The sequence below is a fragment of the Salvia splendens genome, chromosome 4 (assembly GCF_004379255.2).
Source record: "Salvia splendens isolate huo1 chromosome 4, SspV2, whole genome shotgun sequence".
Taxonomy (NCBI): Eukaryota; Viridiplantae; Streptophyta; class Magnoliopsida; order Lamiales; family Lamiaceae; genus Salvia; species Salvia splendens.
In genome coordinates, this window is record NC_056035.1 from 21,166,432 (window position 1) to 21,189,133 (window position 22,702).

Genomic DNA, 22,702 nt, shown 5'->3' on the forward strand with positions numbered 1-22,702 from the left:
TGGGATTCCATCCTGATCGGTAGGATATATCCTGTGCTCGATACGACAAATGACACAAACATGCTCTTTCAATATTCTTCAACCTCCCCTTCTTTTTTTCTAACGGACTTAAGAAACACTCCCTTCCTGTTGCCTATATCTAAATTATTGTTTGTGTATACCAACCTCCACAAATGGAAAAATAGGACCTAATTTTCAAAGACTGTAGAAATATACTCCTTCCGTTTCATAAAAATATGGGTAATTAGTAGATAGTGGGACCTACATTATTAAATTGATATAACTTTTTAAAAATGGAATGCACTTATTTTTATGGGACGGACGCAAATAGAAATTGCACATATTTTTATGGGACGGAGGGAGTAGTAACCAATTGGAACTTTTTTCAAACAATTGTAAGACTGAATAAACAATTGGCACCCCTTAAAAAACACTATTCTGTTTATAAATAGCACAAGTAACAAATACAAGGAAGATATTGGGCTTGGGGTGAGTTAGGCCATGTTCTATGAAAATAAAATGGGCTGTATTGGGCCAACCGGGCTTTGAGCCCATTGTTTTCTTAAAGACTGATAAATAGATAGGAGTAAAGCGAAAGAAGAGAGAGATCGAACTGAAGCATCAAATTTGTTTGAATTCATGGTGGATTCCCCTTCTGGCGGCATGACGGTAGCAGAATGCCAGGATTTTATCCAGAAGAGTTTCCAAAGTAGTAGATTTCTTATGATTTTGTTGTTTAGGGTTCCAATTTCTAAACCCACACTGACTTGTACATGTCGCAGATCCAACTGTCAAATTTCTGAAGGAGAATTTGGAGAAATCTGGATGCAGAATCGGGACCAATTTCATAAAGGCTGTTCATTGCCAAGGAAGATTAACTAGTCGATTCGCCAGAGGATTTGCGGTATCTCCATTTTTTTTATTTAATCGTTATTATGAAAATTTTGGGGACAAACTATAGCCTTTGTTATTCTTATAATAAAATAGTAGTAGTTCTTTGATAGAGCTAATGGATATAAATGGAAAACATTATACATGTCAATACTTATGGCGTTAGGCGTTAGTGTTTCTTCCTCCGTCCATGATTAAATGTCTTAAATCACTTTATAAAATAAAATAGGTAGAAAAAATTAGTGGAATGTGAGACCTATTTTTATATATCGGTTTATAATAAATGTGAGTGAAATGAGTTAGTAGAATGTAGGATCCACTAACCACATATAGTAAAAGTGAAACGAGACATTTATTGGCAGACGGAGAAGCAAAAGGAAAAATTGGACATCTAATAATGGCGTACGGAGGGAGTGCATTGAATGGTTAATGGTTATGCATATAATTCAGTATTTATGATACTTGCTAGTTAGCTAACTTCGATTTGATAATATCAATGATTCTTGATCCAATATGTTTGTAATTGTGCATTAGATTCAAGTATGCAGCAATAATTTGCGATGTGAAGATGAGGTAGTGCAAGTGGTGATTCATGAGCTAGTTCGTGCATATGATGAGTGCCGTGCTGCTAATCTCGACTGGACCAACTGCACTCATCACGCCTGCAATGAGGTTACTTATCATTAGAAATCTAGCTAAGCATAGTTTGATTTGATGCTTCTTGTGAAAAAAAAAGAATTTAGTTAATTGTAATGGCAGGTGTAGCTTGCTTCATCATATCATGGTTTTGGTGTTTGTTGAAGCAGATTCGAGCTAACCATCTGAGTGGTTATTGCCATTTGAAACGAGAGCTTCTTCGTGGTAATTTGAACATAAAGGGTCACGAGCAAGTGAGTTTACAAGTTTTGTTGAAATAGTTTGATTAGAATGAGTAGAGCAAATGCCTCAAATATATATATATGTGTGTGTGTGTGTGTGTGTGTTTGAGTGGATTCGACAGGAATGTGTATGGCGAAGAGCAATGAAAGCTGTGATTGGAAATCCGTACTGTTCGGAGATAGAAGCTGAGGATGCAATGAAATTTGTGTGGAGTAGTTGTTATAACGACACAGCACCCTTCGACCGAGCTCCTTGACCGGAGAGAGCCAACCTCAAACATTACTCACTTCTCTTGCTAGGGAATTAGCCTGTTTTTGGTATTTACAGTGAATGTTCTCCCAAGCTGCTGCTGCTACTACAATATGATAGTATCATAATGATACAATGATACAGTTGTGGTCATATCTCAATATGGAAGTAAGCGCTCAGCATTTTTATTTACTCAATAGGACCAAATGTACATATTCATCGCTAATTCCACGGAAAGAGCAAATGTACTTTTCTATAATGATCATAAATTATCCCAAATTTTAAAGAAAATGGTTAATAGACATTTAAATGAAAATGGTTAATAGACATTTAAATCATAAAGTTTAGTTAAATTTTAGTCTATTCTATAAATTTTAAATTGGAATATTAAGTCATTAAGTTTCAAACGTTCTCAATTGTCCATCTCCATACAAAATATTGTCGATGTTGTTCAAAATGACGTATTTAATTAAAATAAGTATTTTTTTCTTTTATTTTTCTTTCCTTTATTTTTTCTGTTCTTACTTTAATGAAAAAAATATCATTTTGAACATTATCAAAAGATGACGTTTTATACATAGATGAGACCATTGATAAAAAGTGAAACTTCATGATTTAATATCTCAGTTTTATATTTCATGCGACATATCAGAATTTGACCATATATTCCCTTCATGATTAAGAAAATGATGTGTACTGTATTAAATAAAAAATAATAAAGTATAAGAGAAGGAAAAGTAGAGATACTAAACTAAGAGTGTGGGAAAGTAAGAGTGGAAAATGTGTTAGCTACTTTTTTACTATGGAAGATAAATTGGGCTGCAATATTGACGAATGGGCTTCAAAACCCATTAGTTGATAGTCAAAGCTTCAGTTCGAACAACACTAGGTTTTGTTATTTCACTCTCACCCAATACTGCTTTCGATTTTCTGCTACAATCGTTCTTATTCAAGGCTTATAATACAAATTCGAAAGTAGTATTTGAGGAGTTGAAGCTCGGCGACCTCTGATTTGTTTGAATTCATGGAAGACGATAAGGGGTCCTCCTCCTCCGCCGCACAGGGAATGACGATTCTAGAATGCGCGAATTATATCCAGAAAAGTTTCACAAGTAATTCTCTACTACTTTTATTGTTGCTGCTTTTGATCTCCACACTCATATACTATATTTGTACATGCTGGCTGCAGATCCAACGGTGAAATTTCTGATGGAGAAATTGGAGGAATCTGGATGCGGCATCGGAAAGAATTTCATTAAGGCCGCCCATTGCGTCGAGGATTGCTCCGGCGGATTCACCAGGGGATCTGGGGTAAGTATTTTAAATCGAAAATCCTAATTTTGAAATCTATACTAGTTTATGAATCGTAACGGATTTGGATTAGATCGTACTGTGCCATAATCACTTGCAATTTCAAGATCAAGTGGAGCAAGTGATGATTCACGAGCTCATTCACGCCTACGATGACTGTCGCAGTGCTAATCTCGACTGGAACAACTGCGCTCATCATGCCTGCAGCGAGGTCGTTAGCTTTTAAACAGATTTAATCAACTTGATTAGGAATTACTTTATCATTATTTGAATTTGAATTTGAATTTGTTGGAGCAGATTCGAGCTAATCATCTGAGTGGAAACTGCAAGTATAAATATGAGCTTCTCCGTGGTTATGTAAAGATGAAGGGTCATGAGCCTGTGAGTTTGTTTCGTCTTCACTATATGGCCATTATGTTTTCTGAATCATCTCAATAATATACGTGTGTTTCACATATAGGAATGTGTGAAGCGAAGAGCGTTGCAGTCGGTTACTGCAAATCCAAACTGCTCCGAAGTAGCAGCAAAGGAGGCGATCGGAGCTGTGTGGAGTACTTGTTATAACGACACAAAACCCTTCGATAGAGCTCCTTGACATGAATGTCCATTGCTACTCGAATTGATGATTTCTCGCTTCTCCTGGTCGGAAAGTATAATGTTTCTCTTGCTTTGAGCATCATTGATGATGTAGAGTTCAGTTCTTGGTGTACTATGTGATCATATAAATCACATACCAAAGGATATGTTAATTGCCAAAAATCACAAATTATTGACATTATTTGTAGCTTCAAGCTTATGGTATCAATTACATATGCTAAAATAAGCTCCATTATTAACCATTTTTTGTTGCTGGCATAAGTTTTACACTGATTTGCCATTTCTTTCTATATAAATCTTATGTTGTAGATGCTTGAGAATTTAATGATGTTACTACTACCTTTGTATCAATTCTAGCATGCCAATTGTTTAAAACCGAACAACCCAGCTCATCAAACTGTCTTAACACAAGATTTGGTGACACTATCAGAACGATAAATATACCAGAAATATTTTCTGGTGCAAATAGGGAAAGTATTTTCTGAAAATAGGGAAAGTACAAATATAGCACAAGAACTTGGACCAAGCCACAAACAATGATGCTGGTGGCACACTTCCTTAAGCTGATGGTCCGGGGCCTAATAGCAATGGCGCTTCCTTCTTCTCGTTCTCTGGTTTTGGATCCGGATTTCTGTTTGCAGCAAAAGCCCTAAGTGGCGGCTGGAAATACTGGCTCGCAACATCTGGAGGAGGGGTGTCTTCTCCGGGGAGGGATAGAAGACCCTGCTCAAAAAGAGGCGATGGCTCATTGTGACAGGCTTTCCAAAGAGAGTCCACGAGCTCCCGTTCCTCTTTCGCGGCTCCTAGGTCCTCGAGAGACATCGCACTAATCCCTTTGACCCTGTCTTGTAGGATCTGCTTCAGTTTATCATCATCTTCACTTGAGGTATCGGGCTTCTCTGATCTGTCCCGAGCTAGATCAAGAAGGCTCCTCAGTGCAGCTTCACGTACATCAGAATCCTCACTCGACGCAAGGTGCATCATGATGCGAGGAAATCCAAGCTCGGATATGACACCAATGTCTGAGCGATTCTCGCTAAGTAAGTAATGGATCAAGTTAAGGGCTTTCCTGCATACGACACATTTTTGTATGTAAGAATTACACGAAATGCAATCAGCCTCAATTTTAGGCTAAACCACTGATCTTGAAATTGTTCGAATAATATACCTTTGAAATCTGACACTCTCAGATCCTAACGCGTCCCTTAGTGCAGCATAACCATTAGCCAACCGGAACGCAGTGATTCCAGACTTGTTATGCCTGATCAGAGCTGCAAAAAAAAAATCTGTTAATCTCTTGATCACATGAATGTAAAATGTACATAACAAACAAGAGGATGTGATGCTTACAAGAGATTGCCCCAAGTGCTTTCGTTCGAACCGTAACATCCGGATCAGAAGTAAAGTTTGTAAGCAGAGGCTCCATACCATTCGCTTCCATCACCAACTGTTGACTCCTCGGATTGTTTTGCACAACCGTGCTAACAACATCGGCAGCTTTCGCCCTAATATTAGGGTGCGAGCTCCGGAGGTAGTCAAGGAGAGGAGCAAGACCACCAATGGAGTGAAGATCTATCCAAGAACAAGAACAAAAACATAGTAAATCAACTGTATCTTTGCATCAAAGAATTCCTAAAACAGATGATTATAGATAAAAACTAACCATTAGCATTGTCTATAGATTCCACATGCTCTTGTAGTTCATCCAACATATCTACACAAGCAAGAACAAAATTGAAAAGAATTCAGAACTGAACCAAATACAAATTAAACACTTGAAATAGTCAATTGCAACTACAAACACCTTCAACATCTTGAGCAGTCACTCCCTGAGACTCCAAAACCTGCTCTGGAGTCTTCATAACAAGAGTAATCTCCTTCATTCGCTTTATAACATCGATTGTTTGCCCTTGCATCGCCTCCATAAACCATCTTCTATCCTCCTCGCTGAATCCAAAATCAAATTAATTACTATCGAAACAAAGCTAGGGCACATACTCTCAATCAACTAATTAAGCAATAATTTTAAAAACAGACAACAAATTGAAAAAAAAAAAAAGAGGTTTGAAAAGAATTGGGGAAATATGAAAATACCTCAAATTGCGAGAAGAGTTAGTGCCGTCGGCGTGGAAAAGACTCCACTTGAGCAAACCCTCCCAATTAGGGCCTTCTCTTGCCATGGTTTTGCTTGACAATCAATAAACTAGAAGGATTAACGTTGATAAAAAGTCAGAAACAACATGAGATTTATCGGTGAATTTATAGTTTTCGTGGGAAGGGCATCTCGAATCCCCTTGAAGGATCGAGATTCTGCAACGTAGTTTCGGTTTATAGCGGAAAGTAGGCTGGGGCCCAAACCTACAACTTGTTGAGCTTGGGCCCTAATTTTATATATTGGGCCAATAAATATACACATTTTTTTTTAAAATTCAAATACCCCCTCCTCCGTTCATGATAAGTTGTCCACTTTTGTCATTTCAGTCTGTCCACAAAATGTTGTCCACTTTATTTTTTTAAGTGAAACTCACTTTCATTAACTCATTACACTCTCATTCTATTAAAAAAAATTAATAATCTCTTCGTCCCTCATTAATCGGCACCAATTCCCTTTTTTTGTTCGCTCCAATTAAATGGAACCCTTACTAGTAGTACTACTATTGGTAGTTGACCATATATTACACTAACTCATTTTTCTCATAGTCCCTTCGTCCCAAGGTAGTTGGGGCATTTATTTTGAACACGAGATTTAAGAAATTAATGTGCTAAAGGTTAAAGTGGGGAGATGAAAGTAAAAGAGGAAATAAAGTAAGAGAGATGAAGAAAGAGTAAAGTAAGAGGGGATGAGTAAATTTGGTACCAAAAAAGTAATAGATGTCACACTTTCCTTTTTATTTTGTCCAACAAAAGATGTCACATTTCCTTTTGTGGAAAAAGTTCTCACACATTAATATAAATGTATTATTTTCTCTCTCCACATAACACGCAAGACAACAGCTCCTAAAATCCCGTGTCATTTTCCAAGTATGCCACCTATTACAGGTTGAAGGGAGTATAAAAGTAGAACTCATATTCCACTAATTTTTTTCATTCACTTTTAACTATATTAAAACTTGTATCAAGCCAAATGTGTCAAGGGAATAGAGGGCATTTAGAAAAGCAGACCCATAACCTATTAATTTTTTCAATTCTCGCTTTTTCATATTTCTTAAGATACGAATTAAAAATGGACAAATTATCTTTTCTTTTTTTTAAAAGAAAAAATGGACAAATTATCATGCATATGGGGGAGTAAATAAAAATTTGAATGATTTCCGGACTGATTAAGAAAAAGTCGTAAAATATCGGGATAAGGTGGGCCCATATTATCCAAATTGCAAACTCTATTTCATATGATGATGTGTTGTTCATCGCGTGTCCACGATCACAAAATCTGTGTCACTATTAATATAAAATAAAATCTGAGTGAATCTCTGCAAATAAAAAAGAAGCTGGAATGGCGTCTGTCGCTCAATTTCACGCTCTCTTCGTCCCCTCTAACTCGATCAAAAAATCATCCTTGTTCTTCGGCTCAACAATCTCTTTGCGCCGTGAAATGCAGAAAAGCAGAGAGAGAAAGCAGCTGGCGGTGGTGGCTGCCGTCGGAGATGTCTCGGCTGACGGGACTGTCTATCTGATAGCCGGCGCCGCGGCGGTGGCGTTGCTCGGAACTGCTTTCCCCATCATCTTCTCCCGCAAAGACACGTCAGCATAAAATTACTATGATTTTATATTTATTGAGTGTTTAACTTTTTCCTTTTATTATTAATTGTAATTGTTCAGGTGCCCCGAATGCGACGGAGCGGGATTTGTGAGGAAAGGAGGGGCGGCGCTGAGGGCAAATGCGGCAAGAAAAGATCAGACTCAAATTGTATGCGCTCGCTGCAATGGTCTTGGCAAGCTTAATCAAGTTGACAAATAGGACTACAATTCTTAATTGCGTTCTCTCAATTTTAAATTCTACTACTATGTTGTTTGCTTCCTCTCAATTTAATAATCATGTCTATCATATATTTATTCTCCAACACAAATTTTATCGGTTTCTAGGCCAACCCATCGAATTTTCAGTTTAACCTATTCGGGTTATGAGTTAATCGGATCAGCTCATAGGTTGTGGCTACACTGACATCCCTAACTAAAAATAGTATAAGTGAAGTGATACAATTAGTTAGGGATGAACCAAAATGAAAAACGGATAAATATAATTACACAAAACATATTTTAATTCAAATTAAATTATAATTATAAACGCTCTTGATTCTACAATTAAATCCTCTAGTCAAAATAAATATTTGATCTATTTATTCACATTAGTATGTATAGTCAAAATAAATAATGTCTCTCCATATTATTCTCTCATACTTTACCATTTCTCCACTTTAACTATTTATTACTCCCTCCGTCCACGAAAAATAGGACACATTGTGAATGACACGAGTTTTAATGTAAAATTGGTAAAGTAAGAGAGAAGGGAAAAAAGTAAGAGAGAAGTAGTTTTGGTGGAATGTGCTGTCCATATTATTAGTAAGAAAGAAGGAAAAAAAGTAAGAGATAAGCTGTGTTAGTGGAATGTGGGGTCCATATTATTAGTAAGAGAGAGAAAAAAAAGTAAGAGATAAGTTGTTGAAAACTTTCTTTTTTAAAATGTGCTCTACTTTTTGTGGACATCCAAAAATGGCAAATGTGCTCTATTTTTCATGGACGAGGGAAGTATCATTTTTATAAAACGAGTGCGCAAAAGTGACTGAGACTCCTAGTTGGACGGAGGGAGTATTAAATAACAATTGCTTAACTTGACAAATTGGACGCTTACATAAAACAAGATTAAAGTTATAATTTTAGCAAGATTGAGGCGGACCCTTGACTTATACTCCATCTGTTTCATAGTAGTATAGTCATTTTACCATTTTGATACATTCCATAGTAGTGGAGTAATTTTCATTTTTAGTAAGAGTCAACAAATTTCTTCTCACTTACTTTAGTATCTCTTACTTTATTCTCTCTTTATCTCTCAATCTTTTTCTATTACCTACTATATTTTTCCTTTACTTAACCCACTTAACACAATTTTTGTTAAATCGTGTGCCAAAAAGAAACGCCTCTACTACTATGAAACGAAAGGAATATAAGACTTTGAGTTAAGCTTAAATATAATATCCACATATAATTCTTTACTTTGATATTACTATTTTATCAAACGCATATTGATTTTGCAGAAGAGGGAGGAAAGACAAAAAAACATATACTGCTATATTATACCTATTTTAATATTTAAATTTATAACAATTATGAAATTACAAAATTATCTATACATTTTCTCAAAATTTGGCCATCCATGCCCTTAATGGTCCTTTGTCTTTGACTAAGACTTTTATACATGGCATGATGGCGACTTATAATAACTATATTACTTACTTTCGTCTTACTTTCTTATTTTATTCGCATTTTTTCTTTTGAAATAATAGATTAAGTATCTAGTAATTAATCTCGCTCTGTTCCAATTAAGTTGAGTCATATTCCTTTTAGGGATGTCCCAACTAAGTTGACTCATTTTCTTTTGACAAAAAACAAAACATTCAATCACTCTTACTTTATTTCATCACATATTTTACTTTCTCTTTATCTTTCATACTTTATTCATCTCTCATACTTTTCAATACAATTTCTTAATCTCTGTGGCTAATAGTTTTGACTTAACTTAGTTGAGACAGGGGGAGTATGGAAAATACCTCCAATTATATTGGTACTACAAAACCAATCATTTAGAACATCTCCAACTATTTACACTAAACTCCAACTTAAAAGAATATTTCATGTACTATAACTTTTTAACTCACAAAATTTGAAAAAGTGATTTAGGTTTGTTTTTAGTGTAAACCTAAAGATATATAAGTATATTTTACTCATAAATCAAAATAAGATTGATTTTGGAGTACCACTGGAGCTAATTATCTACTTCATTTTAGGTTTTAGTGTGCCATTGGAGATGGTCATATAACACTTTCCTTTTGTGTCTGTACCATAAAAATAAGAACACTTTCTGTTTTTGTCCGTTCCATAAAATATCTCATTTTCATTTAAGGAAAGTTCTCTCAAACTCATTACCCATATACATCAATATATTTACAACTTATACCACATGAACCACCATTACACACTATTTTAATTACCATTCTCATCATCTTTCTTACTTTACCAATTATGCATTAATTATTTTGGCGTTCTGTATGTCATTGATTTTTTTTACGAAAACAATATTTACTTAGTGCATTATTTAATTAAATGTATTAGTTTACCGAATCAATAAAAAATGTGTAATATATAAATATGGGCTAGACCAGTTCTCAATAACTAACCTAATATTAATATAATTAATTAGGTTATATTAATATTAGGTTATTATTTCTATTGTGAATCTAACTTTAGTCTTTTATTACATTATTTCCACTTAGAAGATATGGTTGTTTTACTAAGATTGCGCATTGCATTGAAAAAATGCTCGATCCGGACTTTTTTGAATCAGTAACACCCGACCAGGCAATTTGGGCGTGTCACAAGTAGAGCGTTCTTTGAGCTAAAAAATGCCCGATCGGTTAAAATTTTGTATGGGTCTATTTTTCAGGCCCTAACTATTTAAATAGCTACGACACGACTCCCAAAGGGACTTTTGGCAGGTGGAACGAATTTTGGGAGAGAATTGGAGCTTGAAAGCTACACTATTTGAAGGAGAGCAAGATTGAAAATTAATACGATTATACTCGTATTGCAGATAATTCAGTCCATTCGCGGAAGAGATTTCCGTCGAGCAACCACTTCCGAACCCTAGTTAGGTTTGGAAGATTTTGAGAAGATAAAACGGCGTAAAAATAAAGCAAAGTTTAGGGATAATTTTATGATGTTATTCATGAATAATGATTCCCTATTTATAGACTAAGGACCCTAGGGTTGGTTCGACTCTCTTATGCATTCCGGGAAAGAACCAACAAAGAAAACCCGCTATGGAGCTTATAATTCCGCTCGACTCGCTAACCTAATTTCAATAAAATAAATACCATCAAAATAAATAAAGTTCCGACTCTTAATGAAAATAAATTACTAACTCTTAATGAAACTAATATTCAAATAACTAATGTGAGACGAAGTCTCGATAACGTGCGGGAGTCCTCGCTTGGCGTCGCGGCCTCTCCTTTCTTTCCACCGTTCTCCTACGCTCTTTGTTCCGTCGCGGCTCCGTGGGACTTTCCGGAGCTGCTTCTTCCTCAGCTACTCTCTCCTCCTTTCTCGGCTCCTCAGTCTGCACCATACCTGTATCAACTCCCTCCCCGATAAGTGGCTCCTTGTCCTCAAGGAGGGAAGGAAAATGTCTAGCCACCTGCTGCAACGGCTCCCATGTGCTCGATTTCTCTCCCTTAATCGGCCATTGAACCAATACCTGCTCCACTGGCTCACCATTCATCATAACGACCCTGCGCTCCCAAATTCGAACCGGTTTCATAACCGGCTGCGAACCCACAAACTCGGCTGGCAGATCCGCGACAGCCGACCCCCTTTGAACTCTCCACAAATGGACGGAGGAGACTAACGTGAAACACGTCTTAGATTCTCGTGCCCTCATTGAATGGTCCATAAAACCTCATCGCCAACTTAGCCGACAGCGGCTTCGCCACCGAATGTTGACGGTATTGCTGCAACTTCAATAACACCTTGTCACCCACCTCGAATGACACATTGCGGCGATGCTTATTCGCAACGTCAGCCATACGCTGCTGTACCTTCTCCAAATTTCGCCTCAATTCCACCAGAAGGGTTCCCCGCTACTCAATCAATTCTGTTACTGCCGGGGGGTCGAAGGCGATGGTTGCGCGGCCACCAGAGCAGGCGGATGTCGACCATACAACGCCCTAAACGGCGTTGTTCCCAGAGCCGAATTATGGAAGCAATTTAACGCGAGCTCTGCCCACGGCAGGAAGTTAGCCCACTTGGTCGGTTTATCAGCCGTGAATGCTCTCAAGTATTGCTTCAAACCCCTGTTACGCACTTTCGTCTGGCCATCCGACTGAGGGAGGGAGCTTGGTACCGCTCAAAGTGAGCAACAAATCCCAGACATCACTCAGAAAGATCGGATCCCGGTCTGAGACCAACGTCTTTGGAAAACCATGGTGTTTAACCACGTTGTCAATAAACACCCGGGCTACCCTCAAAGCATCAAAACGCGCCGGTAGGGGAGCGAAGTGGGCGTACTTAGAAAACCTATCCACCACCACCATAATAGTAGTAAATCCTCTCGACAGCGGCAGGCAAGTAATAAAGTCTATTGAGAAGTCCTCCCAAACTTGCGTCGGAATAGGGAGTGGCTGTAGAAGGCCTGCCGGTTTCTGTGTAAAATACTTCGTCGTGTGACATTCCACACAAGCCGCTACATACCTCTTCACATCATTGCTCATAGCAGGCCATAAAAAACTTGCCGACAGCCTCCGTAGAGTACGTTCAAAGCCCGGGTGCCCAGCCTGCGGCGTGTCATGGTGCTCAAACAATAAAGTATCCTTAACTGTGAATTGCAACTCACGTAAATGCGCATGTCATAGTACACCAGGCCATCACAAAATGATAGGCTCTGAGGGCTCGTCCCACTCTCTATCTTCCGACGAATTTCCAGTAGATCCGGAGTTGTCCCCGCCTCCTGCTTCATCAGGGCGACAAAGTGGAGGTTTCGTCCTCATCGCGGCGGGAAAGCGCGTCTGCGGCTTTGTTGGATGCCCCCGTCTTGTACTCAATGGTGAACTTGTACCCCATCAGTTTTCGGACATATAAATGTTGCTCCGGGGTCTAGATCACCTGTTGAAGAAGATCCTTCAAGCTCTTCTGATCACTTCTAATCACAAATTCCCTCCCCAATAAATACTGATGCCACTTCTGAACCGCCACAACTATGGCGTAGGCTCCTTATGGTATGTAGAAGCACTCCTACGTAGGGGACCCAACTTTTTACTGAAGAAGGCCAACGGGTGACCGTCCTGGAGTAAAACAACACCAATTCCAAAGTCAGAGGCATCTGTCTCCATGTAAAACGCCCGCATAAAATCCGAGAGGCGCAAAACTGGGGCCTCTGTCATAGCTTTCTTCAAATTTGCATAGCTAGTATCCGCCGCCGGGAACCAAAGGAATGAATTCTTTTTAAGCAAGTCCGTTAGAGGAGCCGCAATATGCGCATAGTGGGCTATGAATCGACGATAGTAGCCTGTGAGACCGAGAAATCCCCATAGCTGCTTAGAGTTTGACGGAGTTGGCCAGGCGACCATTGCGTCGATCTTGGCAGGGTCCGCCTTCAGATGGCCGGCCACAATCAAATGTCCCAAGTACTCAACAGTCGTACTACAAAATGAACACTTTGAGATCTTCACGAAGAATGATTATCTGCCAGAATCTGCAGTACCTTCTGTAAATGGGAGCAATGCTCCTCTAAGGATGGGCTATAGACGAGAATGTCGTCAAAGAACACAATTACCGCCTTTCTTAGGAGCAGTTGGAAAATGCAATTCATAGCCGTCTGGAAGGTAGACGGTGCATTTGTAAGGCCAAATGGCATCACTCGAAATCTGATGATAACCGGAACTCATCAGCTGTCGGTATCGGGAAGTGATCAGGGATAGTTGCCTTGTTTAACGCCCTGTAATCAATGCAAAATCGGCAGGATCCATACTTCTTTCAGACCAAAAGGACCGGTGATGAAAAGGGTTGTGGCTCCGTTGAATGACGCCCTGATCGAGCATAACTTGCACTTGCTTCTCTATCTCGTTCTTCTGGAAATAGGGATACATGTAAGGCCTGACATTAATAGGCTTCGATCCTGGTGCCAAGTGAATGCGGTGATCAAACTGGCGTTTAGGCGGCAGCCTAACCGGCATATTGAACATGTTCTATTGGCCTTCAAAACCTCCGTTACTTGTGGCGGTATATCAGCTGGGAACACCATCTCCTCAGGCCCAGCCGGCTGTCCATCCACGCTCTCCACCGCTAATAACTCATAGAATTCTGCCCCAGCCACGTGCGTCATCAATGTAGCTAAGGTATTCGCCGAGACTTGCCTCGGTGGTCGTTGTATACCATGTAAAATCACCCGATGATCATCCTTAACAAATTCCATGGACTTGTGGATATAGTCATGTGTCACTCTACCCAAAGACTCTAGCCACTCCATACCAAGAATGACGTCAAGGCCATGAACAGGGAGGATGTGCAAATCGATGAAGAACTATTTCCCTTGTAAAACCAGCTCCGTCGCATTGCTTATGTGGGTACACACTATCGACTCTCCATTCCCCACATACACCCGGAAAGAACTTATCTTAGTCAGTGGCAAGAGGAGGCGCTCCGCCACACTCGGGTGCAGAAAATCGTGAGTGCTACCCTTATCCACCAAGACGGTGACCTTTGACGAAGTAATCGTACCTTCCAACGTCATAACCTTCGCCCGCGGACGCCCATCTAGGGCGTGAATATGCGACAAATCAGTCGTGATTATGTCCTCTCCAACCAACTGGATCTCCGAATCGTCATGTCGGTCCACGTCGGTCTCGTCCTCCTCGTCCCCACCCATGTAAGCCAAAAACCGGTGTTTACACACATGGGAAGAACTCCACTTCTCCTCACAATACCAACACACGCCTCGACGGGTCCGGTCGGCTTTGTTTGCGGCCGAAATTCGGACGATTGGGAGCTTGGACATATCCTGCTGCTTCGATGGAGGTCCTATGGGCCGGCTGCCTACATGTTGAGGTGCCACGCTCGCTGTCGACGGGGCAGAGTTGCTACTCGCACGCGGCTGCAGCTGTATCCACTGCCAGCGTGGCTGTGGTGGAGGAGGTTCGAACTGCTTTGGACGGCACGCAGTGAGATGCTTCGCAAGAGCGAATGTCGTAGCCAAAGAAGCCGGCTGATATAGCAGAACCTCACCTTGCTGACGCAACCCAGTGATGTAAAGTTCCAATAGGATATGATCGGGCACGCCGACGACCTTATTCTGCAAGGCTTCGAACTCCGTCTGATAATTGGCAATGGACCCGGATTGGGTCAGCCTGGAGATCAGGCCGATATGACTCTGATAACAACAGGTTGGGTCGAAGCGACGACGTACATCATCAAGGAATTCGAACCACATCACGAACTCGTGACTAGAACACGTATAAAAAATCATCCATCCAAGCCTTGTCCTCCATGGTATCTTTAGCTTATTTCCTTAATATTGTGATTTGTGACGGTTAAAAATTCCATTTCAATAATACCGGACAGTTAAAAATTCCCTCCACAATAATGCTCATATAGTCATAGTTAATTAGAAGTTTCCTCCGTCATTTTCAATAATGAACTACATCGGTGTTACCATTATATACAATGATTGTTTCAAAGCATAGTGCAAAGGGGCGTGCATAATTAATCAAAACACATATCTAATATATAATAAATTCTCCATTGAATATGAAAAAGGTGTTAAAATCCTGACATCAAAATTGAAAGCACATGAGACGGTATTAAGCTCAAAACCATTTGCCAAAAAAGAGAGATAAAGAATGAAATTGCACCGATAATTCATTCCACGAAATGCTTGATTGAAGTCATCAATTTTCTGGAATAATTTGTGAAATAGAAATTTGATTTCAATCTTTTCATTAGGGGCAAACTCAATTCAAACATGGTACAAAAATTTTCCACATAATCATCCACAATTATTCTCACAGTTATCTCCTTTGTCGAATGAAGGAAGAAATTGCAGCCGTGTTGATTCGGAGGCACTGCAGAAACCTGGATCCTACAGCGCTTTCCGGATTGACAGCTACTCACCAAAGAGTTAATTAGTTTACAAATTGTTTCCAAATCGGGGCGGAATTTTCGAGCGATGCTTTATGTGAAGGATAGATGGGAGTAGAATAGGAATGGTTAGGCATGCACAAACCGAACCGGGCCGTCGGTTAACCGACAGTTCGGAACCGCCAGTTCATAAACCGGAACCGGAACCGGTGCGGTGGTTCCGAACCGCCGGATGGTTTGGCGATTCACACGGTCCGGTTCAGGTTCAACGAAATGCGAAACCGGAACCGTCGGTTCCACCGAAATTAAAAAAAAAATTATTTATAAAAATTGATTTTTATATTTAAAAATAATTTTTACAAATAAATGAATACAAGAAATTCATAATAGCCCATATATATTTGATGGGGTTGCGAATTTATGAAACCATTCTAGGTTGTTTCTCTTTTATAGAGACATCTTTGAATATTTTTTGTTTCACTTTCAATGTGGAACAAAATATGTTGAAGTTTCTTTTATAACTACATGTTTAGATTATTCATTCATCTTTTTCCAATGTGGGATACAAAACTTTCTTTTGTTTTATACTTTTCTTTATTTTTTACTACATTTTATTATTCACTAACTTTATCTTTATTTTTGTTATGATTCTTTTTCTAAGACAAATTTATAGATAATAATAGTATCAACTAGAATAGTTTAATTAAATTTGAATGTTGCATGTTGCTAATAATTTGTATATTTATAGAATGTGGACGTGTTCAAATAATTGGATTTAAATGTAAGTATGTTGCTAATTTTTCTCAATATATTGATTAAAATGTGAAAAAATAACAATTAATATAATTGGTATAATAATGATAAAAATAGATAACTAAAGAATGATTTGTTTAGTGGTATAATATAGTTTATATATTTATATATTAATAGTAGACTAATAGTATGATTTTGTATAATAGTTGTTATTCTAATAGAGGTAGTATAATTTATATAAATAAAATTATTATTTGTGAATATATTCTTGATAGATAAGAATAAACACTTATTGAGTAATATGATTTGTATATTGATAAATAATTATTTATATTATAGTTATCGCTAGATTAATACAATTTGTATAATAATTATTCTCTTAATGTGTATAATGGTATTTATTAGTTAACATACACATAAACTTATACACAAACTAATCGATAATGATAAAGAATTAAAGAATAATAGTTTATGTAATTATATTTGTTGTTAAGTTATAATAATAGAAGATAGTCAAGATATAAACTAATATAAACAAAGATGATGGAGATGTATCATGTAGTTATAAATAAGGAGTTTTATCCCACATTGAAAGAAAGAGCAACACATCCAAGAACATGTAGCTATAAAAGGGAATCATCCAATACACTCTCTTTTCAACCCAAAGGCTCAAGTCCAACATTAAGTGTAAATCATAACTTATAAGTTGTGACTTGTGACTTGTAGTCTCGTTGAAATAAATACTAAAATGAGAACAAAAAAAAATTTACGAACTGTCAAACCGGCCCGGAACCGGCGGTTTCGGCCAAAAACCGGTGGTTTTGAACCGCTGCCGGAACAGCCAGGGACCTTGGCGGGCCGGTTCAGGTTCAAGGAAATCTTGAACCATGAACCGCCGGTTCCAGTTCGGAACCGGCGGTTTTCGAACCGTGTGCATGCCTAGGAATGGTGTGCTCTTTTCAAGAGAATTGAGCGATTTTGCATTCTTTAAACTAGGGGAGGATGGTTTGAGTTATCCCATTTAGCTTGCTTGTTTTCATACTTCCTCCGTTATGTTAATAGAGTCAATTTTCTATTTCAGGGAGTTCCAAGTTAATTGAGTCATTTCTATTTTTGGCAAAAAGTAATTTTTCTTTTTACTTTATTCTCTCTTCATCTCTCTTACTTTAATCTTTCTTACTTTTTCACTATGCATTTAACACATTATTTTTAAACTCCGTGCCGTAAAGAAATGCATCTATTAACAAGGAACGGAGGGAGTACACAAGTACCGGGTCACTTTAAAAAAGAGCGGGTCCGAGTGAAACAAACATGTGAAAAAAATGTGAGAAGTGAGCTTTTCTAGCACTTTCAAGCTTATCAAACATACCCTAAACTTATATTCCCTCCGTCCAATTAAATATGAAACATTTGGGGATCGGCACAGATTTTATGTAGTGTTGTTTTGTGAGTTAATAAAGAGAGAATAAAGTAAGAGATATGAAAAAGTAGAGATATAATTATTTACATTTTAGGAAACGTTTCATTTTAATGAGACAATTTAAAATTGAAAATGTTTTATTTTGAATGTGACAATGGAGTACTATATATGTTACTTCAAAAAAAAAAAAAAAAAAGCAAATAGCATGGGATGAAGGTATTATTTAAAAGCTACTATAATATAAAGGGTTTCCGTTCTAGCTACTCCTTGAAAATAACACTCCAAGTTTAAATTACATATCTTCATTACTACTAGTATGGATTAAATTAGGCTGTATATAGTATGGAGTATATAATAGGGATGATGTTCTTTTTATTACATAATGTTCAACAATTCAAGGTTCAGTCGGTTGGATTTAGTTTACGTCGGCTTTGATTGACATTCAATTAAATAAAAATATTCGTTCTAGAATGGCACGTGGATTTCCACCAATCTTTGTACTCCCTCCTTCCCAGAAAAGATGTCACACCTGTGGGACGGCATGAGATTTTATTTTGTGTGTTAAATAGAGAGAGAAAATATAATTTTTATATTAATGTGAGAGTGAATTTTAAAAAAAAATGAAAATGTGACATTTTTTTTGGAATAAACTTAAAAGGAAAGTGTGACATCTATTATTATGCGATAGAGTGAGTACATAATAACTATAACATGCACGCACTTATAATTCCCATGCAAAGCAATGAATTTTACTAACTTAATTAGTTTACAAATTGTTTCCAAATCTAAGAAATAATTAGTGATCGGTATATATCCTGATAATATGCATATGATAAACAAAATAATTCATATTATTACTCTTATAATTAGATAAGAATAACCGATCATTGCTCTTTATCCCATTCTTATGTACCAATCTTGACGTATGAAACAGTCAATTCTTTTGGATTACTTTTTCAGGTTAGCATATAATTTAAGCAAGTGTAATCTACTATTCTATACCATAATTTGTGAGCACATTGTATAATATATATATGCATTACTTAATGAAAAATAAAATGAAAAAATAAAGAACAATCCAACGGTAAAGCTTCAAGATAGCAGCTTTCGAGTTAGTCTTATTTTTTCCCGTGAAAATAGGGAGTATTTTTTATTTGTTGTTTCTCCTACAGCTCAGGCATCGTCTCCTTGCAGAAAAGGCAATGAAAATCAATCCTACTAATGTTAAAAAAAAAAATCAAGAATTCGTAAAGAAATTTCATCCCCTTCCCAAGAACCAAAAAAAAACCTTCCTTCAAAACCTCAGAGGCAACAGGTTTCGTTACGTGTTAGAAACAGACAGAATTCCGCGAAACAGAGAAACAAAATTAATTTATTCTCCGTGGAATATTAATATTAATATTAATATTAATTTGGGCGAGTTGATAATACAGTGATGAAGCAGCTTGAAGAAGAATTCGGAATGGATCGCGCGATTGAGATTGAAACAGACGATGAAGACGATGAGGCTGAGAGGGTTTGCCACGACAATGAGGATGATAATGAATCTGATATCACTGGCCTTTCACATGTTTCTTCACACGATTTCATCGATCCTGATATTGCTCCCTCTTGGCCTCAAAGCTACAGGTGCATTACATTATTACATTCCCCAATTTCTCGATTTTTTTGTGTAATTTTATCTATATATGTTTCTCAATTGATTGAATTTCAATAGCCTTACACTTGAATAGAGTTGGAGCTAAAGTTGGGATGATGATATTTGATTTAGGTTAAGAAACAGAGATACTACCAATTATGCAAATTGTAATGCTCTATGTCTGAATTCAGGTGATCATAAAGTAGTTTTAGGTAAGAAATACTACCTCCGTCTTTGAAAAATAGAAACTTTAGAAACGGTACGAGTTTTAATGCATAATTGATAAAGTAAGTGACCGAGAGAAAAAAATTGGTAAAGTAAGAGAGAAGAAGATAAAAAGTAGTGGAATAGAAAGTTTAGAAAGTTTCTATTTTTAGGGGACGGACCAAAATGGAGATAGTTTCTAGTATCTAACAACTTAGGCCATTATGTATTATGTAGGCAGTCAATGGACATGTACACTAGCGTGACCCCGTCGGTCAGCTTCATCAAAGGAAGTTCGTTCTTGCAGACAGATAAGAGATCACAGGCAACGGATATTGAATCCTCCCTGTCAAAGAACTTACTTTCCGAAACGAATTCAGACATAGATATAGTTCCTACCTCGATTCCTCCTATAAAGATGTCTTCTGTCTCTGTTTTCGGGGCTTCCATCAGTGAACTGTCGTTGCCACAACAATGTTCGTATTCGCAATCACTTCTCAATGGTAAATCTCTTGTGAATCTTGATGGTGTTTTGCACGTTTTTGTGTAAATCTCTCATCTGTTTTATGTTTCCAAATGCAGCAACAAATGCTTTGTGTGGCATTGGGATTCTTTCAACTCCTTTTGCACTCAAAGAGGGGGGTTGGATCGGTATCTTGCTCCTCTTTCTGTTTGGAATCATTGCGTGTTATACCGGGATCTTGTTGAAGAGATGTCTCGAAAGCTCGTCTCAACTGCAAACTTATCCTGATATAGGACAGGCTGCCTTTGGATTAGCTGGTAGAATATGCATTGCTGTAAGTAGAAACAAATACTTACTTGATAGTTTTGAAAAAGTAGATATATTTTACATGGAAAGTAATTAACTCTTTGAGTTTGGATTGATGCAGATAATCCTCTATATAGAGCTCTATGTAAGTTTTCTTCCCTATATGCTAATGCTGTACACTACAAATTTAAGTTTTCATCAATGATCATTTTCATTGCAGTCTTCATGTGTCGAATTCTTGATCATGATGAGTGATAACCTGTCTGCTACCTTCCCAAATGCGCACGTGGATATCGCTGGAATCCATCTCGACGCGTATCAAACCTGTGCCATTGTTGCAACCCTTGTGATTCTTCCAACAGTGTGGCTCAGAAACCTCAGCTTGTTGTCATACGTTTCAAGTCCGCGATCACAACTAGTTAACCTTTTTTTTTTCGCATGATCTAACGTCTCATTTGATCATTGATGTGTTTCTGCTTTTCCCATTTGTAGTTTGTGGAGTTTTGACTTTGGCCCTTGTCGTCATGTGTTTGGTTTGGGTTGGTGTTGTTTCTGATATCGGATTCAATCCAAGCGGAAAGGCGTTGAACTTCTCACACTTGCCTATCACCATTGGTATATACAGCTTCTGCTATGGCGGCCATTCCGTCTTCCCCAACATCTATTCGTCCATGGAAGACCCCTCCCGGTTCCCTTCTGTTCTCGCAATTAGGTAACCTTTTTTAGGAGAATCAAATGCTTTCCATCATCAATATTTAATCAAAGATCCAACTGTTGATGCAGCTTTGCAATTTCTGGTTTTCTCTACGCGGGGGTTGCGGTTTTGGGCTTTCTCATGTTTGGTGAAGCCACAGATCCTCAGTTCACACTAAACCTGCCTGCCAAACTCATTGCTTCCAAGATTGCTGGATGTGCTGTGGTGAGAAATCGAAAATACATACACACTTGTTTCAGCTAAATATCTCAAATAGTATTAAGCGTGCACGATTGATATTTTTAGGTTGTAGCCCCTCTCACAAAGTTCGGGTTGTCAATGACACCCGTGGCACTAGCCCTCGAGGAGCTGCTGCCCCCGGATCAGCTCGCTTCCCACACTGCGCCAATACTAATCAGAACAAGCTTGGTAGTCTCGACTTTGGTCGTGGCATTGACAGTACCTTACTTTGGTGAGCAATCATACGTACGATTGAGTATTTGAAGGATCATACGAGCGAAACAAGCTCGAATTTCATAGTACTATTTTGTATCTATCCAGCCTTGATCACATAAACATTGAATGGCAGGATCCATGATGGCCCTTATAGGATCTTTGCTTATCATGATGATGGTGAGAGTCATCTAGTCCTCTCTCTTGTCCTTCATTTTTCAATCTTAATTTAACACATTCATTTAATGTTTAACAGTCTCTAGTCTTACCTTGTGCTTGCTACATGAGAATAGAGAGTGGGAGATTAACTAATTTTCAGGTAAAATCAATGTCTGAATATCATTGTCTCAAATTTGGATTAAAATAATGTGATTTTAATCTTGATTGTATGCAGATTACAATTTGTTCCATTATAATGGGTGTGGGAATTTGCTGTGCGGCAATCGGAACTTATTCAGCAGTGGCAAGTATGGGTACATAACAATGCTATTTCAGACATTTTTGTCATGATCAATGTAAGAATATGAAATGAGAAAAAAAAAAAAACTAAACAAAACAAAGAATTAGAAATTTCTCCAAACTTCCTTGAAATATTACCATGTCCAAAGGTCGACCAAATGGACATAAATTGGCACACTTTTCGACTTTCAATAGCATTCATGTTTACCCACATTCATTATGTATAGTTTTCCATGTTTTGGTTATGATTTATACATTCAACTTTACCCACATTCATTATAAATAGTTTTCCATGTTTTGGTTATGATTTTTAATCAGCAGTATCTCGTATATGAAGGCATAATATCTAATCAACACGACTTTTTTTATTGTTATAATGTTAATAATAGTATTAATTTTAAATTTGAATATTGTAGATAAATTATTTTACTACAAAATCTAGATGTCAACATAGGATTGTTGGCCGTGGAATTTGATTCTCTTTCAGTCATTCTTTTTTTACAAGTGAGGCTGTCGGAACTCGATTCCCATACCTCATCCGGT

The 22,702-nt window shown here is 37.7% G+C and overlaps 6 protein-coding genes across 8 annotated transcripts; 4 read left to right on the forward strand and 2 right to left on the reverse strand.

The window, feature by feature from the left end:
• The first annotated feature begins 580 nt into the window (after positions 1 to 580).
• Positions 581 to 2,278, forward strand: LOC121799103 (mitochondrial inner membrane protease ATP23-like). Of its 2 annotated transcripts, none has more exons than XM_042198439.1 (5): positions 581 to 709; positions 783 to 904; positions 1,426 to 1,563; positions 1,635 to 1,781; positions 1,892 to 2,278. In XM_042198439.1, exons 1-5 carry the CDS (start codon positions 640 to 642, stop codon positions 2,024 to 2,026), a joined length of 612 nt encoding a protein of 203 aa, XP_042054373.1. In that variant the 5' UTR covers positions 581 to 639; the 3' UTR covers positions 2,027 to 2,278. The 2 variants fall into 2 exon arrangements, with proteins under 2 accessions (XP_042054373.1, XP_042054374.1); XM_042198440.1 differs by having other exon boundaries at positions 616 to 709; positions 1,698 to 1,781.
• Positions 2,279 to 2,851: 573 nt separating this feature from the next.
• LOC121799104 (mitochondrial inner membrane protease ATP23-like) lies at positions 2,852 to 4,169 on the forward strand. Its single transcript, XM_042198442.1, has 5 exons — positions 2,852 to 3,131; positions 3,209 to 3,330; positions 3,404 to 3,541; positions 3,628 to 3,711; positions 3,791 to 4,169. Exons 1-5 carry the CDS (start codon positions 3,044 to 3,046, stop codon positions 3,923 to 3,925), a joined length of 567 nt encoding a protein of 188 aa, XP_042054376.1. The 5' UTR covers positions 2,852 to 3,043; the 3' UTR covers positions 3,926 to 4,169.
• A 126-nt stretch (positions 4,170 to 4,295) lies between these two features.
• LOC121799102 (hsp70 nucleotide exchange factor FES1-like) lies at positions 4,296 to 6,225 on the reverse strand. The gene is made up of 6 exons (XM_042198438.1): positions 6,022 to 6,225; positions 5,732 to 5,874; positions 5,591 to 5,641; positions 5,278 to 5,499; positions 5,096 to 5,198; positions 4,296 to 4,996 (listed from the first exon to the last, which is right to left on the reverse strand). The coding sequence occupies exons 1-6, from the start codon at positions 6,105 to 6,107 to the stop codon at positions 4,486 to 4,488; spliced, it is 1,116 nt and encodes a 371-aa protein (XP_042054372.1). The 5' UTR covers positions 6,108 to 6,225; the 3' UTR covers positions 4,296 to 4,485.
• Positions 6,226 to 7,342: 1,117 nt separating this feature from the next.
• LOC121799202 lies at positions 7,343 to 7,988 on the forward strand. Its single transcript, XM_042198543.1, has 2 exons — positions 7,343 to 7,668; positions 7,747 to 7,988. Exons 1-2 carry the CDS (start codon positions 7,421 to 7,423, stop codon positions 7,883 to 7,885), a joined length of 387 nt encoding a protein of 128 aa, XP_042054477.1. The 5' UTR covers positions 7,343 to 7,420; the 3' UTR covers positions 7,886 to 7,988.
• Positions 7,989 to 12,890: 4,902 nt separating this feature from the next.
• On the reverse strand, positions 12,891 to 14,017 carry LOC121800813 (uncharacterized mitochondrial protein AtMg00860-like). The gene is made up of 2 exons (XM_042200317.1): positions 13,863 to 14,017; positions 12,891 to 13,335 (listed from the first exon to the last, which is right to left on the reverse strand). The coding sequence occupies exons 1-2, from the start codon at positions 14,015 to 14,017 to the stop codon at positions 12,891 to 12,893; spliced, it is 600 nt and encodes a 199-aa protein (XP_042056251.1).
• Positions 14,018 to 19,126: 5,109 nt separating this feature from the next.
• Positions 19,127 to 22,412, forward strand: LOC121799583 (amino acid transporter AVT1D-like). 2 transcript variants are annotated; one of them, XM_042198991.1, is made up of 11 exons: positions 19,127 to 19,570; positions 20,022 to 20,287; positions 20,367 to 20,581; positions 20,675 to 20,698; positions 20,774 to 20,954; positions 21,046 to 21,265; positions 21,337 to 21,472; positions 21,554 to 21,719; positions 21,837 to 21,880; positions 21,957 to 22,019; positions 22,095 to 22,409. In XM_042198991.1, exons 1-11 carry the CDS (start codon positions 19,377 to 19,379, stop codon positions 22,179 to 22,181), a joined length of 1,596 nt encoding a protein of 531 aa, XP_042054925.1. In that variant the 5' UTR covers positions 19,127 to 19,376; the 3' UTR covers positions 22,182 to 22,409. The 2 variants fall into 2 exon arrangements, with proteins under 2 accessions (XP_042054925.1, XP_042054926.1); XM_042198992.1 differs by having other exon boundaries at positions 19,526 to 19,570; positions 20,026 to 20,287; positions 22,095 to 22,412.
• The last annotated feature ends 290 nt before the right edge of the window (positions 22,413 to 22,702 follow it).

What these genes read in the sequence shown, in the direction of transcription:
- LOC121799103 (XM_042198439.1), top strand. Translation starts at nt 640, where the DNA reads ATGGTGGATTCCCCTTCTGGCGGCATGACGGTAGCAGAATGCCAGGAT. An exon ending in TATCCAGAAGAGTTTCCAAA is followed by an intron (nt 710 to 782) that starts GTAGTAGATTTC and finishes TACATGTCGCAG; the next exon opens with ATCCAACTGTCAAATTTCTG. An exon ending in CTCATCACGCCTGCAATGAG is followed by an intron (nt 1,564 to 1,634) that starts GTTACTTATCAT and finishes AAAAGAATTTAG; the next exon opens with TTAATTGTAATGGCAGGTGT.
- LOC121799102 (XM_042198438.1), bottom strand. Translation starts at nt 6,107, where the DNA reads ATGGCAAGAGAAGGCCCTAATTGGGAGGGTTTGCTCAAGTGGAGTCTT. An exon ending in GACTGCTCAAGATGTTGAAG is followed by an intron (nt 5,642 to 5,731) that starts GTGTTTGTAGTT and finishes TTGCTTGTGTAG; the next exon opens with ATATGTTGGATGAACTACAA. An exon ending in ATCTATAGACAATGCTAATG is followed by an intron (nt 5,500 to 5,590) that starts GTTAGTTTTTAT and finishes GTTCTTGGATAG; the next exon opens with ATCTTCACTCCATTGGTGGT.
- LOC121799202 (XM_042198543.1), top strand. Translation starts at nt 7,421, where the DNA reads ATGGCGTCTGTCGCTCAATTTCACGCTCTCTTCGTCCCCTCTAACTCG. An exon ending in ATCTTCTCCCGCAAAGACAC is followed by an intron (nt 7,669 to 7,746) that starts GTCAGCATAAAA and finishes GTAATTGTTCAG; the next exon opens with GTGCCCCGAATGCGACGGAG.
- LOC121799583 (XM_042198991.1), top strand. Translation starts at nt 19,377, where the DNA reads ATGAAGCAGCTTGAAGAAGAATTCGGAATGGATCGCGCGATTGAGATT. An exon ending in TTCGCAATCACTTCTCAATG is followed by an intron (nt 20,288 to 20,366) that starts GTAAATCTCTTG and finishes TTCCAAATGCAG; the next exon opens with CAACAAATGCTTTGTGTGGC. An exon ending in CTTGTTGTCATACGTTTCAA is followed by an intron (nt 20,955 to 21,045) that starts GTCCGCGATCAC and finishes TCCCATTTGTAG; the next exon opens with TTTGTGGAGTTTTGACTTTG.
- LOC121800813 (XM_042200317.1), bottom strand. Translation starts at nt 14,017, where the DNA reads ATGACGCACGTGGCTGGGGCAGAATTCTATGAGTTATTAGCGGTGGAG. An exon ending in AGAACATGTTCAATATGCCG is followed by an intron (nt 13,336 to 13,862) that starts GTTAGGCTGCCG and finishes TTCATTTTGTAG; the next exon opens with TACGACTGTTGAGTACTTGG.
- LOC121799104 (XM_042198442.1), top strand. Translation starts at nt 3,044, where the DNA reads ATGGAAGACGATAAGGGGTCCTCCTCCTCCGCCGCACAGGGAATGACG. An exon ending in TATCCAGAAAAGTTTCACAA is followed by an intron (nt 3,132 to 3,208) that starts GTAATTCTCTAC and finishes TGCTGGCTGCAG; the next exon opens with ATCCAACGGTGAAATTTCTG. An exon ending in CTCATCATGCCTGCAGCGAG is followed by an intron (nt 3,542 to 3,627) that starts GTCGTTAGCTTT and finishes TTGTTGGAGCAG; the next exon opens with ATTCGAGCTAATCATCTGAG.